The 17437-nt window shown below is 31.9% G+C and overlaps 1 protein-coding gene across 16 annotated transcripts in view; it reads left to right on the top strand.

Annotated features, from left to right (window-relative positions):
* Positions 1-16636, top strand: part of LOC143064877 (beta-4C adrenergic receptor-like) — a 45541-nt gene extending 28905 nt beyond the window's left edge. For 4 of the 16 annotated variants that reach the window (XM_076238052.1, XM_076238051.1, XM_076238053.1 and 1 more), the window contains 3 exons: positions 10821-10856; positions 14603-14656; positions 15574-16636. In XM_076238052.1, the coding sequence (XP_076094167.1) occupies positions 10821-10856; positions 14603-14656; positions 15574-16571 (1088 nt within the window). In that variant the 3' untranslated portion in view covers positions 16572-16636. Of the gene's footprint in view, positions 1-9147; positions 10364-10820; positions 10929-11418; positions 11437-14602; positions 14657-15573 lie in introns of those variants that run through there. The other 12 variants (XM_076238055.1, XM_076238067.1, XR_012975342.1 and 9 more) reach the window with 11 other exon arrangements.
* The last annotated feature ends 801 nt before the right edge of the window (positions 16637-17437 follow it).

The raw sequence follows: 17437 nt of genomic DNA, 5'->3' as shown, positions 1-17437 counted from the left end.
TAGATGTCCTTTGTTTTTGTTTTATAGGATTGCTGTCACATTGACGTAAATGTCAAATGTCCAATTATTCATATCATATATCTGGTCATGAAATATTTTGCATTTTGAAGATCATTAGAGAAATGTACAGTTGGAATAAGAATCATGACTAATAAGTTCATTCTACTTTGATAAGTTTTCTACAAAATCAAACTAAATTGACTTATTTTATGCATGCTATATATCTGTTGTAGGAAACAAACATTAATTAGAGAATTAAAGTCAATAATTCAGGATAATTGGTATTGCAGATCTGTCATTATTTACTTTGATGTCAATTAAATAAAACAATTTACGTAATTGTAGATTTGCGTGGATTTGCAATTGAATATTGTTAATTTTCATTAATCCATCAGTATTGTAAATAAAAAGCGGAAAGAAAGAACGAAAATTGATTTTCGCTAGCATTAACTACATTTCCAACGTCTAAGCATAATTTATATTTTTAAATAACTAGCATAAAGGAAGAAACAAGCCAGTTCAATTTGGGGTAACAGGAGTGTGGTTGTGTCCACAGTAAAAGGAGACATCTTATTTGTACCTTCATTTATTTTAGTATGAAATTACAAGGTGTGATATGATTAATCTTCATTCTAAATAATAACACCAAAAGAAATGGAAAGTCAATCTTTTTTTTCTTTCTGATCATTACTGTTCTGAAAGTCCTTTAACGCATTTACATATAGATTTTACATATAAAGTAAAAATAAGTAAGTCTTATTCTTATGTTTTATTTAGCAATGATGTATATCGTCAGGTTACAGGCATTATAACTAAAACAAATAGTGTAACCAATGTGATGACAATACTCCGGTTCTCTCGATGAATCCACCACCCCCACCACCCCCACCACCACCACCCCAACCCACTAAAATCAGTAGAGTAGATTTATTCAGTTATGTAATATTATTTCACCAAGGCCCGTTTATTGTTTGTTGAATCCAATTTGTTATAAATGAGAGTAACCCATGTGAACTTGTAATATTCCACTAAAATCAGAGGAGTAGACAGTCGCTGCTGTTTTAAGTCGATCCATCTGTCGGTCTACCTGTTGATACCAATGTTACATAAGCTTGTGTCAATCATATCTTTGTCATTTGGCAAAAGCTCAATTTACCTTAAAATGCATGTCAAGTTCGATTGCAACACATTATGTATTATCTATAAAACCACAGATTGTATGCTGTTTGCTTAACGTCCGGTGTTTACTATAATAGATATCTATGGTTTATCAGAATATGAAAAAACACATCGGTTAAGCTCTAAGTATCATACAGAGGTAATATGTCTTTCGAAAATTCCATATAACGATAAAAGGACAAGATATGACAAAATGCGAAATAATTCAATCAAAAATAGCAACGACCTTATTTATGTTGAAGCAATAAACGACAGAGAGCAAATAACGACAACTACTTAATTACAGGCTCCTCACTTGGGATCGCATGCCGTATATCGCACGTAAAAAATATGGGGAGGTTAAACATATGTTTGAGTGCTAAAAGTTACCCTTGCCTAGTACAGTGGTATAACAGCACAACGTAAATACAAAATGTAAAAATCCATTGGAAATAGCTTGACTGACCTTAAAGTACTACTACTCGATGTTACTAGTAGTTATTTTAAAGCCAACAACAACTCAACAATATTTCTAGTCCGAGATTACTCTGACGTCCAGCGGCTGTTTTGCCTGACAAGCTGGGGCCGTGGGACGTCAGAGCTCGTCCCATATCAAAAAGTGGATATTTGCCCACCCAAAATAGATGCGCTGCTTCGTCGCTTCTGGTGCTGATTGAGGGCCTTGGAATTATATAAATCGGGCATCAATCTGTTCATTTTTCATTTATCTCTTCATTTATGTAAGTTTCACCTGCCTGCCAACCTTTATTTTTATACGACCGCAAAAATTTTAATTTTTCGTCGTATATTGCTATCACGTTGGCGTCGTCGTCGTCGTCTTGCGTTGTCTTGCGTCGTCGTCGTCCGAATACTTTTAGTTTTCGCACTCTAACTTTAGTAAAAGTGAATAGAAATCGATGAAATTTTGACAAAAGGTTTATGACCACAAAAGGAAGGTTGGGATGGATTTTGGGAGTTTTGGTCCCAACATTTTAGGAATTAGGGGCCAAAAAGGGCCCAAATAAGAATTTTCTTGGTTTTCGCACTATAACTTTAGTTTAAGTGAATAGAAATCTATGAAATTTTGACACAAGGTTTATGACCACAAAAGGAAGGTTGGGATTGATTTTGGGAGTTGAGGTCCCCACAGTTTAGGAATAAGGGGCCAAAAAGGGGCCCAAAGAAGCATTATTCTTGGTTTTCGCACCATAACTTAAGTATAAGTAAATAGAAATCTATGAAATTTAAACACAAGGTTTATGACCATAAAAGGAAGGTTGGGTTTGATTTTGGAAGTTTTGGTCCCAACAGTTTAGGAATAAGGGGCCCAAAGGGTCCAAATTGAACTTTGTTTGATTTCATCAAAAATTGAATAATTGGGGTTCTTTGATATGCTAAATCTAACTGTGTATGTAGATTCTTAATTTTTGGTCCTGTTTTCAAATTGGTCTGCATTAAGGTCCAAAGGGTCCAAAATTAAACTTAGTTTGATTTTAACAAAAATTGAATCCTTGGGGTTCTTTAATATGTTGAATCTAAAAATGTACTTAGATTTTTGATTATTGGCCCAGTTTTCAAGTTGGTCCAAATTGGGGTCCAAAATTAAACTTTGTTTGATTTCATCAAAAATTGAATGATTGGGGTTCTTTGATATGCCAAATCTAACTGTGTATGTAGATTCTTAATTTTTTGTCCCGTTTTCAAATTGGTCTACATTAAAGTCTAAAGGGTCCAAAATTAAACTAAATTTGATTTTAACAAAAATTGAATTCTTGGGCTTTTTTGATATGCTGAATCTAAACATGTACTTAGATTTTTGTTTATGGGCCCAGTTTTCAAGTTGGTTCAAATCAGGATCCAAAATTATTATATTAAGTATTGTGCAATAGCAAGAAATTTTCAATTGCACAGTATTCAGCAATAGCAAGATATCTTCAATTGCACAGTATTGTGCAATAGCAAGAAATTTTCAATTGCTCAGTATTGCGCAATAGCAAGAAATCTTCAATTGCACAGTATTGTGCAATAGCAAATATTTTCAATTGCACAGTATTGCGCAATAGCCAGAAATATCTAATTGCACAATATTGTGCAATAGCAAGAAATTTTCAATTGATTGGAGTTATCTTTCTTTGTCCAGAATAGTAGTTGAGTCAACTTAAATCATTGTTTTATACAATATACAATGTATATTCACTTTTACTACCAACTGATAAATTAAAACAATCTTTACCATTCAGTGATAACAAGCACCTTTTGTTACATTTTAATATTTTATGATGTATTTAAATGAGTAGTTATTGTTGCAAACTCCATTAGAAATTTGAATTGAGATCAGTTTTGGAAAAAGGGAAAGGGGGATGTGAAAAAAGGGGGGGTTAAATTTTTCTCATTTCAGATTTCATAAATAAAAAGAAAATTTCTTCAAACATTAATTTTTTTTGAGAGGATTAATATTCAACAGCATAGTGAATTGCTCAAAGGCAAAAAAAAAAATTTAAGTTCATTAGACCACATTCATTCTGTGTCAGAAACCTATGCTGTGTCAACTATTTAATCACAATCCAAATTTAGAGCTGTATCCAGCTTGAATGTTGTGTCCATACTTGCCCCAACCGTTCAGGGTTTAACCTCTGCGGTCGTATAAAGCTGCGCCCTGCGGAGCATCTGGTTCCATATTTTAACAGTTTTCATAGAGACCCATCGATTTCTGCATTTTGACTTTCACTTTCAAATGGACGTCAAGTTACGAGAGAGTTCGAAGCCTCGAGACTCAAATATGCAAATATTTATATTTTTTCACCTCCTTTATAGGAGATCGATGTTTAACATTTAGAAGCCAATCACGATTTTTCACCTCCTTTACAGGAGATCGGTATTAAGCATTTAGTTCCAACCACGATAACAATCGGAAGCTCTCGGACATTTAGATAACTTGCATCGTAAATGAACGAGGTGTTACATTATGGTCATTTGCACTGTTTTCTCGTGGTCACGTGATAATCTTTGAAAATGAAAGTCAAAATGCAGAAATCGATGGGTCTGTGTGAAAACTGTTAAAATATGGAAAAATAAAGGTTGGCAGGTAGGTGAAACTTACATAAATGAAGAGATAAATGAAAAATGAACAGATTGATGCCCGATTTATATAATTCCAAGGCCCTCAATCGGCACCAGAAGCGACGAAGCAGCGCATCTATTTTGGGTGGGCAAATATCCACTTTTTGATATGGGACGAGCTCTGACGTCCCACGGCCCCAGCTTGTCTGGCAAAACAGCCGTTGGACGTCAGAGTAATCTCGGACTACAATATTTCATGTTCTCCAACTTATGACTAAAATTTGTTTCTTAAGCAAAAGAATTCTTATGATTTCGAGGTTTTTTTTTCTAAAAAAAATGATCCTTATTGAGATCATTCCCGTTAGTTAAGTGACTTACTGCAAACCATTCTCAGTAGTTAAAATTAACCATGATGAATGTCGTGTATTTTAGGTTATGTTAAGATATTTGCTTTGCGAAATCTTAACTGGGTATATTGTTTTATCATTGATCACACGTTATCATCATAATGAAGTTATTTTATATAATCTTTCAACAATATTGCATAATTTTGCGATTATCAGACATTAGAAGCAACTAAAAATGGGATTTATTGAAATTTTCTGATAATGATAGCGCCAATTATATCAAGTGCTTTATAATGAATGGGGATTAGTGTGAATCATTAATGTATCTAATTTTAGATAAAGCTAACTATATAATAATAGTGCGAAGTTAGTTTCGAAGTTTTTTGTGACCATTCCGATAAAACTTGAGAACGCGCCATTTCGCAAGTAAGGGATGTTAAGGCAACAACCATTTTCTTATCTGGGGGGGGGGGGGGGGGGGGGCTGGGATTTTTTTGAAAAAAATATTTTGATGGCCTAGCTGACCGAAAAAAAAAAATATATTTTGCACTGAAGCTGAAAACAATTTTATGCTAACACCTGCTTGAAATTTTTTTTTTGCACTGCTGAATTTGAGAATGGTGAAACTAACAACAGACGAGACAGTAAAACAGCAGATTATAAACATCTGTCTAGTATACAGATTAAGCTAAGATTTCTATTTATAGATCTTTATACCTTATAACTTTTTGTATGTTCCTATAATAGTGTTTGATCCAGAAATATTTATAAGAATTCCAAATCTCCCGCATATATATGTTACTACTGTAAGACCATACTTAAAACTGCAACTATTATAAACATGAAATGGTCATTTTATAACAGGAATAGATATGGTATCATAAGCAGTCTTTTAAGATAGCCCTGATTGTGTATGACACAGACTTGTATACTGGTAGTATTTTCCGTTTGGAATGTCAATTATCATAGTTGGAAACAGTGGATTTTATAAGTTGGAGCTACTCACTATTTGCCATTACATATGGCAATGGTGGCCACTTCAATTGCAGTATTAAAATTTAAGGATACCTGTATGACGGACTCCTAGAATATCATAATGTAGAAAGTGGGCTAAAAAAACCAACTGAGACAACATCCAATGCCAGGATATAGACAGAGCCATGCACTTTACATTTTACATCAATTAAAAAATTAAAATGAATTTTATGTTAATTTTATGGTTTTGTGAAAAAAAAATTGTATTTCTGTTCCACATTATAGGAAAAAAAAAATTTTGCTTTCCTTCTCATAAGAAAAAAAATATTTTGTCGGAGGAAGGTTCTGAAAAAAAATTATAAACACAATAAAAATCCCAGGCCCCCCCAGATAAGAAAATGGTTGTTGCCTAAGTTTATTAAATTTAAATGAAATTTGATTTCTGAATTATTTTTTTTAATTTTAACTATTTTTGGAGGTTGAGCTAAAGCTAAAAACAAATAATATCTGGATTATTTTTGATGAATGATATTAAATGAATTATAAACGTGTTATTGCAAATGAGACAAATATGCACTAAATATCAACTTTACACAGTGATAAATAATGCAGGATAAATAGGTATAATGTATGTCGGAATGTCAGATTCATATTCATATTTGAACGCAGGGATACAGAAATAATATTATACTTAAATCGAGACTCTTATAATTTTACACTGGCTTTGATGATTATGTAACAAAGAAAAATGTTTCTTGCAGATGCTTTATGAAGTTGCGAAAGCTGTAATGAATCTTTCGTTGCCTTTCTTAAAACAATAAACAAAGTTTTACTTGTACTAAGGATTTATATTTGTACTGATAATAAATATACACATTTTCTGCCGATATATCATTACCAACCTTGCCTTGCTATATTAAAATAGAAAGTATATGACGTTGTGTTTATTGTCATTGAGGATATTTTTAAAGATCAAAACAAAGCCATACGGGTAGGGCCAATGTGTAACTCACAAGTTCATAAGACGAAAGTTGTCAAAACCTTCAGGAATTTGAATATTAATTTTACGTGCCTCAAGTTTACATATTTCCTCAAAATTGAAATGTTACTCTGATACACGTTGGTGGTTCTACATGTTTTTTTTTTGTTTTTTTTTTAAGATTTTGTCAAAGAACACCAATTCGAATCTAGGTATGTGTGTCTGAAAAACAAAACACAGAGCTTCAAATTACTTTGAATACAATTTTGCTTTTAGTTTAGAAAGTATTTCTATTTTTTTTTTTTTTTGCGATAATTATTCGGAATTAGTCAAGTTCTATCTTCAGTAACTAATCAAAAATACACCACGATGTTTTAGAACACCTGGTCCATGAAAACATTTTGTAAAGTAATAATACTGTGAAGATATGGCGCTTGTACAAAATAAATCCAGGCTGAATTTACCTTTTACCTCTTTGAAGGAGAAACGGGAAGTGTTCTTTTTAAACCAATACATAAGAATATTTTACAATACAAATAATATAACTAATATTTGCTGCTCTCCTATCAAAACAACAGAGGAAAAACTTTTTTTTTCCAGCTCGGTGCCCATTAAAGGTGAATATATGGTTTTAGTTTGACTAGTTGTTTAAGGCCGTACGATGACCTAATGGTGTTAAAATCGGCTCTGTTGGATAGTTGTCTCATTAGCAATCATACCATATCTCCTTATTTTATATTGTAAAACAATTTGACACTTATAACATAAGAATAATAACACCTCATTAAATGAATACCCATCAGTTTCAAAGTAAAACAATTGTGGTTATATTTCTTTTTATTGTCGGTTTCTTTCATCATTCTGTATTTGATTGCTTTCATTGACTTTTTCATATGATTGAAATGAAAGAATTTTCTATAAATGAAATCACAGCGAAATCGAAAGATATGAACGATACAGCGGAAAATCACCACCTTGGGAAATAGACCTCGTTTGTTAACTTCATATATATATATAGTATCATTTCCACGAGAATTTTAGTATAAAATTCAAGCCTTAAGTATTCGAAAATGGCCTGTTTGTTTAAGTAAACTTTACATACATTTATGTATGAAATATCTATAACTTGTTCCTTATTTTAAAAATTATATAAAATTTAATCGATTATCAGTCTTGCACAATTTTCATTTGGTTTATTCCAATTGTGTTTCCTGAATAAGACATTAACAAGAATATTGAAAGCGTAAAACCTCTTGAAAGCACAAGGTGTATTAAAAATATATACGAGACTGATGACAAGATATGATATTAATTCAAAACATATTTTCTTTATATATCATTAATAACTGTGTACATATATAGAGAGAGAGTAGTTGTATATATTTGTGCATGCAATCTTTTCGCCATATTCCAACAATTGAAGCCAACCATTTTTGTGCGTCGTGTCGATCATTTAAATAATTTTTTTGCAACAGATTTTTCAGTTTGTTCTTTTGTTAATTTAAATATATTTTATTGTTCAAAATGACAAATGGATCAGACACAAGTTTTACATCTTAGTAACGTTTTCTCCAAAACGTTCTTTTTCTTTTGTTATGCTGTTAGATCACTGTCCCGGTTTATGGGAGGGTTGTGCCATTACGAAACTGTTTAACCCCCACATGTTGTATGTGCCTGTCCTAAGCCGTTAGTTTTGTCGTTTAAACTTTTTCCTATTTTTCAAGTAGTTAAATGTACGGTATTGGTGAATTCACACTGCCATCTTACATTCTTGCTGTTGGAGATGACACTGTTGTCAGATTGCCATCTTACATTCTTGCTGTTGGAGATGACACTGTTGTCAGATTGTGCTGTAATCCTCGCATTCAAATAGTTTTATGATCATCTACCTTATTGGTGAACAAAATAATGCATCAAATTTTAAACAAGAAAACAATTCGCTTCCATATACGCTGAGACGGAAAATGTCCGCTATCCATAAACTTTGTTAAATAGTCCGATAAATGGTATTTGTAGAGTAAATCCACACAGTCCTTTGAAAAATCCGATGCACAATTGATGTACTCTTGATTGAAATATTTGAGTTCAAAAAGTCTACGTACGAGAATACGAAGTGAATATATTCTATACACAGGGAAAATTATTACATTAGACAATGTAGTTCTATCTTTTATAAAAAACAAAAAAATCTTCATGTATCTTCATCAACCTAAACGGTTGCGTATTTAATTATTTCTAAATTGTGTGAATATAGGACAATATAAAGAGGACATGAAGCATTATAATATAAATAGTTGTAAATAAATTAATACAACATATGGAATTATAAGCATTTATTGTTTATAATAAATCCTTATGATGATAAAATTATGGCTTTTTTATAAATAAAGTGCTCTATTCACCAATTACGCATAATACATCTAGGCATATTGCGTGCATGTTGATGGGCGACTTGTTTTTCATAAGTTTGGAATGCACTTGAACATTTAAACTATATCCGTTCGACAACAATTTATAATTGAATCCAACTTTTTAATGCAAGTTAACTGCACTCTTCAATACATGTACTGCTTAAACACAGGCGCATTACTAACTTATTTATATCTAGCCTACATTATATCATTACAGTAACACGGGACTTGATGTAGAAATGATTAAAGAAGAAAGTAGATCAAAGCTTTTCTCCATCTTGAAAAGATTTTGCTGGCAACAATTTACAATAAAAACAACTATTGCACACACTGAAGGCGTAAATGACAATAAAATGATTTTCACTGACTAGAAGTACAACGTTGTTACATATTAGACGATAGATGATTATTTCAAAGGATTGCATGCAAAACTTTACCAGAATCGAAATTTCATTATTTATCATAATTGATTATGAACTATATCTTTCATCGAGCTTCTATGTAGGACATTTATTCATATCTCTACGCTCATTTTGTTAAACAATGTTGTGTAGCGAAAAAACGATCATCGTCTATTATAAGAAACAAGACATCCTTGAGAAGTTTTTTGAAGAAGAAAATAGCTTAATTTCTATCCCATTAGCCCTATGTAAAGAATGTTCCACCGTCTGCTCACATAAGATGTAAGTTTGAAAATCAATTATCCAAGAAACATGCTTGCCAAGTCATTAAAAATGATTCAATCAAATCAACATTTTTACGAACATGTCTAGCAACTTCCATTTGTGTATTTTTAAAAATAATTTTGAAACAATTTAAATCTTAATAACCTATACAAATGCAGATCATTTTACATGTATGCTTCTTGTACCTATCTTGAAGCGAGTCACAACACTACGTTAAAGTACATTAGTAAGCAACTCTTTTCGTATTTCCCTGTTATAGACCTAAATAGACGACTCATCCATAACTTTCTTCGTTTACCGGTGTTTGAATAGTTTCATATTTGGCATGTCGTTGACCTCTATACTATATATATACATGTAGTTGACCGTACGGCATGGGTTTTTATCATTGTCCAAGACCTACGGTTGAATTAATCCGGAGCGATGGGACACTTTTTGTTATTTGTCTTATTGGCAATCATGCTCCATTTCTTTATTTAATATTCATAAAATTAAAATAACTATATATACGTTTATAACAAATATGTGTGCGTCTGGACAAGATCTTTAGTGATAGTATTATCCTCAGATATAAGCAGTCCACCAGCAGCAACATCGATTTGGTGCTAAAAAGTTTGTTTCTATCTTTCTGAAAACTTGAAGTTGTCATTTCGTATAATAGTCTAAAATATATATATAAAAAAAAAATGAGAATGGAAATGAGCAATATGTCAAAGAGACAACAACTATTAAATGTATTCATGCACATGCTCAAGTTGTTAATAGTCACAAAATTGCAAGTGTTGTTTTATTCGAACAAATGTTTTCTCATGATATTTCTGAATAACAATTCGCAGTATAGATATACATCCGTTCGTGCATCTTTTTACAAAAATATTTAAAGTTTTCAGTATAACATTATAACAGCTTCGTGTGTATACGTACGGAAATTATAACATGTTAGTTTTTGAGAAAATATAATGATAATAGAATAAACGTCCTTTTTTGTTCCGATATTAAGTTTGGGTTTTAGGAACTAAATCTTAAAGGAGGGGAGGTGAAATTCTCACATGTTTAATACCACTGTAATGGTGACAGTATTAACACTGCTATTTTATAAAATATTTATACTAGCAAGGAAGCAAATACACTGTTTTAAGTTATAATGTTAGTTTTTATTGAGTTTGAATAATTTACTTTGATGAACTTGATGTTTTTCCTTCAGATGACCCACAAGAGAAATTACCTAAAATGCTTGTGTGTATGTATAAGTCGCATGAGTTTATTCTCCAAAATTGACGGTGTACAAAGAATGTGTTCGCTATATGAATCTGTAAGCTTTAAAATTGTTCGTAAATGTATGTCGTGAAGTACAAATTGTATATTCAGACGTTTCTATGCGTCCCGACAGCTATTCTATTTACAATACATACGAGCGGACAAATCTACCACATCTCCTTGGTGTTTTTTTGTTTTAAGGAAGTTTGTATAGTGAACACAGCATATAACTTTAACCTCTACCAAACCTAAACGTATATGACTAAAATTTGAAATCTAATGTGATCTGTTGGCTACTACTTTCAATCCTTTTTTTAAAACTTGCATGATTTAGTTTCCCTCATCCCTTTCGATTACAATGGATGTATGTAAGTAACTTGTGTAATGGACCACGTGTGATTATTGCTTTATTGCAATTAAAATAAAAAAAAAAAATCAAATTAAATTGGTGTCCTTACCAGTTACTGTAGCTCACACACATATATCATTTATATTAACTTGTATAGTGTCAATAACAAAAGTATATCATTTATAATCACTTTTAGATCGTGTCTTTTGGGATAGTAAGTTATTTTGTTTTTAAATAAAAGTGGGTAGGAAAGTTGCCAGTAATATTTGTTTGCATGCTATAATTGTTAACAGTGTGTTCCTGATGCAATTAAATTTCATAATATCATGGCGTTTACACCCACATCATGGTAATTGCTGTTAGCTACACGGTGCTAATTCAGAACCAATTATTTGATAAGAAAATATGAACTCTTACAATTAAGACACCGTTTAGATTGGATAAAAGAAACATTTTGCACTGTATCAACATTGTTTGAGTTTATACTTGGGTAATACACCTGACGGGTTGTTTTTATTAATGAATGTGTTAATGTGTTTAATATGATGCATTAGAGTTCTGCATACACATTTCAATTGATTTATTAAACCAAAATATATGCCTCTAATAGCGATCGAGATGTCTGATATGTTTTGATGTGTATTGACTTGTGTTCAATGAAACTGAAATTATACTCAAATCATTCTGCTATGATGCTCCATATAAATACATGTATTTACACCCAATTTACAATAACCTTGACAAATCTCACTACTAGTCTTATTTGTAGTTTGCTCGACTGTCTTCTCTACTACCTGATAATAGATTGTCTTTTATTGTTCTTTGTATCCCAATGAGTTCTTTAGAAATTTATTTAGTAACGCTTCGAATACCAGATAATAAGTTAACTTGACCGTATAAACTAGCCAATGAGTAGATAAGTAATTATCATATTATAAATAGGACTAAATTTTATTTTATATAACTGATTTAGGCATAGTTGTATTCACCTTATGTTTTAAATAAGCAATCATACGAAGTTCCCTATTATAATTTCGATAGATCTCTGGCCATAGGCCACAATTAAATTCCTCTATTAGTTCTTTATAACGTTTTGTCCCATTAAAAAATGCACCAAGTCTTCTTGTCAGATATGTTGTGTATGTTAAGTACAGAATTAATCCAAAAATATATCCAAAATTCAGAGAGATTGAACTAATCCGTCTTACAAATTTAGCAAAACGCATCCACATCCTTATGGACCAGTCGAGAGATGTTCCGAAATCTGTTAATATGACCCTTTTGCACATGGCCTAATTTCTCTTTGCATATCAAAATCAGTTAAAATACAACATCCAAAAACTTAGTATTCTTTTTTTTTCATTTCCACCCTAAAAAAAAACTAAGAAATTAACGAGGAAGGGAAAGAAATAAAAATAAGATGAAATTCACTAAAAAGGATCCATATTCGTAAAAGAATCGCATGTACAAATTTAATTGGGTCGATTTTCAGGATATTTTTTTATGTAAAAATTTATACTAGTATACAGCAAGTACTGTATATTTACAAATAACAACATTCACTTAATATAGAAATAGACTTAGACGCTGTAACTTGTTCTAGACCTTTGCATATAGCCATCTCAGTCAATTCACGTGCGTATGTAATTTATATGACTATGCAAATACATGTAGTATCATAACTTTAAAACATTCTTCACATGTATGCAAGTCTGTGTGATATAGAGGTTGGTATGATAAATCTTTATGACGGTGTCCAATAATAAATATTAAGGTATTTTCGACGAATCGTCTGTGATAAAATCCACAATGGTTCATGCCAAAAGCGTCCCTGGGACGTAAGCAACATTTTCTAAATCAATCTATTCATGTCTTGAGCATTAGAAACGAGACGAAATCCATTTTAAGTTCCCTCTAAAATATTGAAATTTCAATTCCAAATGGCCCATGAAGGAGGTTTTCCGTGTGAGTATATAGGTCACCGTACGGCCTTCAACAATTACCAAAGCCAATATTGCATAGTCACTATTAAAGGCTCTGAAATGACAAAAGTAAAACAATTCAAACGAGAAACCTAACGGCCTAATTTATGCATAAAAATGAACAAAAACAAATATATAACACATCAACAAACGACAACTACGTGCTGAATTACAGGCTCCTGACTTGAGACAGGTACATTCATAAAGAATGAGGCAGGGTTAAACATGTAACCGGCATCCCAATCCCCTCAAAATCAATTGAAAAAAGCTCAACTCATCAGATGGATACACAATACTACACAGAATGAACGTTGCCGAGTACTTGTATATCCTATCAACAAAATGGCACTAAGTACAGATCTGTGTGAAATTATTTTTCAAATTTGTACGATTTTGACGTGCAAACATTACTTTTTACTTTTGTACACCTTTATTTTCTACATTGTGTTGGGTATAATATATATTTTCTATTTTCGTTAATTCTGTTTGGGCGAGGTTATTTATTTTATAAGTCTTCACCAGGCCAGACTATTAATTTTTACAATTCTGCACCTCTCCTCGGAATATCAAGTGATTGTCCCCTAACCTACAGAGTCAAAATAAAGGTGGTTACAGCAACTTTAAATAATTATACGGTCTACACCATTATATTCAAACCAGATACCCTGTAGTCAGGCAGAAAGGACCCGACATGACAAAATGTGAAACAATTCAAACGAAAAAAATCAACTCATTCTCGAAACAAACTTGCCTTAAGAGTTACAAGTGATCCATTAGCAAACAAGATTAGGCAAGAAAGAGTAATCAGGTAATTGATGAGCTATATACACCAAACAAACTAATTTCCCGGTATTCGGAGTGTAAACTAAATAAATTTCTAAAGAACTCATTGGGATACAAGGGACAATAATAGACAATCAGGTAGTAGAGAAGACAGTCCAGCAAACTACAAGCAAGACCAGTGGTGAGATTTGTCAAGGTTATTGTAAATTGGGTGTAAATGGATATATTCAAGTGATAATTTATTTCTTGCTTATACACCAATGCAGGTACATTACAATTGGTCAGCTGTATTTTTAGCAGTGAATGCCACTTGTGGATCAGAAGACTAATTTATTTTTTGGGGTGCAAAGATCACACAGTTTTTGTGTTTGGTACAGGCTCCATTCTGAAATCTTATTTGTTGAATATTTGATGACTATTTGTTTGTTTTTTCGTCATTTGCTGTTTTGCAGTAGTGTCCACAATACTTAACATATTTTTTATTGTCGATCCCAAACCCCCTGAAAATATTTTTATAACGTTAATAATTGTGTATTAATTTTGTTTATATCTTTCATTATCTTGTATATTTTAAAAACTTGACACTATTTCTAAATTAAATTATTTCCAATGCAGATAACATTGAAGTATTATATGACGAAATAAACGGATACCGTTTTATGTTCAAAGGTATACCATTAACATCCTCCTTCTTCTCCTCGATACAATTGTTAGGCTAGCTATATATTAAATATATACATATATTGCTCAAACTATAGAAACTTATTCTTAAACTGATTCAATTTCTGTCAGTGAATTGTTTGACTACAGTATAGGCAGTTGCATGCATGTTAGGTAGTCTCTTATTCTAGAATTATCATCATTCAATTTCACATATTATATTGTACTGTCTGGAACATACCGATTCTCACAATGACAGTTGTTTTGCTTCTTATTATTCTTAGATAAATCTTGTATATATATATATATATATATATATATATATATATATATATATATATATATATATATATATATATATATATATATTATATATATAAAATGTCTAAATAATAGTCAAATATTAGATATTTAATAAATGTATTGAATAAGAAGTTGTAATAAAATGAATTCTAAAATGTTATTTTTATAACATTTGCATGTTTTCCATGTTTAACTAATACCTTTTTATTTCTGAATTACTTGCTTTGTTGTTTTGTAATGCATTAATTTTCAAACTGATTGATTCAATTAACCAGCCATTCTATGCATGTCTTTGTTGTGATGATTATTGTATTATGAATTTTCTGTTTTTGATTGTAGTTAAATCTTGGTAGATTTTAATAACTAACTTTTCCTACATGTTGAACTTTCTGAATTTCTAAAATATTCAATATTTTTATTTTACGATTTTGCTTGAAAGTTAAACTGTTCTCTATATATTTATATATATGCTTTATCGTTAATACTGCACATGTTTTTCAATTTTAAAAGGTGGTAGCAATTTCAATTGCTTGAACAATAAAACACTCTGTATTGTATTCAATTTGTGTGTCTGATCTACATTTATCGTATTTTTTTCTCACAACTTACCATTTCTATTTCAGATACACTTCATGACAGCTCCCCGGGGCCCCTCAGAAGACTGTCTACGATGATCCATGCCTCATTCCGGGGGTCGCGTCATGGTTCCAGACGAAACTCAGACGAATCTATTCATTCGTTACGGTTAGGCAGAAATAGTGTAGCATCACCAACAACTCTTTCTTCTCATAAATTAATTCGTCAACTTACTTCAAAAACAGCAAAAGGTAGTTCTCTCATTAGGAGAGACGGTTCTATCATCATGATTAAAAATGGAAAAATTATATCAATGAGACGAGATCCCTCTTTTTCTAGAATGTCAGACGATGTATTTCTTCCTTCGCCTTCTGAAACGACTCTTCATTCAATGGAAATGTCTCATTCTAATCATTCTGCTCTGAACAAAGTTAAAGAGGAGAGCTTTGAAACTGAACCTCTATTAAACGACGATAAATCTAGTCAACAAATTACAACTGGAAATGGACATGTCAGTCATATTGAAACATCACCTGACAAAAATCATAACTTGAAAAACAATTCGAGTATTCCTGAATCTAACAAAGCTAATACTCCACGGAAGCGATTGACAAGAATGGCGCGAGTGACATCTAATTCAGACGATAACATTGCTGTAAACACATCAGATTGTGGTATTCAAATTTCTATTTTTGATCATGATTCCAGTCCGGAAAATACAAATAGCTTCAAATTTCCTTCTAGTCATCAAGACTATATAAATAAAATCCATGACAGAATTTATACAAATAACATGAAAAGGGCAAGCAGTGAAACAAATATGAAACTACACAATGCAGCAGCGATATCAACTTTTAACACTACGTCTAAAAGCTCAAATATTATATATAATGTTCCATATTTAGAATCATCTCTTAGAAGCTCTAGTGACCTTAATGAACAATCAAGTTCTAGTGACCCAAATATGACAAAACAGGCGATACCCCAGTATCGCCATAGGTATACTGTAAGTAAAGAAAATATCAGATGTAGTCCAAAGAAATAATAACAGGATTTTATAGTATTATATGTGAATTTTTATAATTAAATGGCATAAAATGTATGAAAGGACATCTGTCTTAACTTTCAGTTTAGAAATACAGGTTAAATAGTAAATGACATTAACACAAATTTCACGCATAAGGAAACCTGAGCCATTAAAGGGCTGAGTGATTTTGTTTATAGAAGTAAATAATATTTAAGGATAAAACGATACATAAGACAGTCATGACCACAGAGTCATTGCAATGACAGTCAGTTGATTCAATTCAATTAAAAAGTTATTGGTACATTTAACATACAGTGGCGGATCGGGGGGGGGGGGGGGGGGGGGTAGGGTTCCGGGGGTTGGAACCCCCCTTTTTTTTGGCCGATCAATGCATTTGAGTGGGAGCATATAGTTGGACCCCCCCCCTTTACTCTGGGTTGGGAACCCCCCCCCCCTTTTTAAAATGGCTGGATCCGCCACTGAACATATACCAGTAAAAAAATCTGAAATAAAGACAATATAGAAAAAAACAATAGACTGTTAAATATAGCTAGATATTGTATAGCACATACCCTTCAACCAAGGAAACAATTGAGATGCTACGGAAGGTAAGCCATTTCATCATTTTATTAATGCGTCACTCTAAAAAAAAAAGTATCGAGATAAAAAGTAACGTGTGTCTTTTTGGAAAATCATAATGGAAGGCTTTCGAAACAATATCTTAGTTTTATTACTGGCAGTAAAATCAAGCAATGAATATGCAAGTCAGTTAAATTAGCAACACGGAAGACGATATTCATGTTTTTTTCCATAAACAACAACCATTTATAAAGACAACAACTAATTGTCCACTCTTTGAACTCTTGACATACTATTCACCGTAA

The sequence above is a fragment of the Mytilus galloprovincialis genome, chromosome 2, assembly GCF_965363235.1.
Source record: "Mytilus galloprovincialis chromosome 2, xbMytGall1.hap1.1, whole genome shotgun sequence".
Lineage (NCBI taxonomy): Eukaryota > Metazoa > Mollusca > Bivalvia > Mytilida > Mytilidae > Mytilus > Mytilus galloprovincialis.
This window is presented reverse-complemented; position numbering and strand designations above follow the sequence as displayed.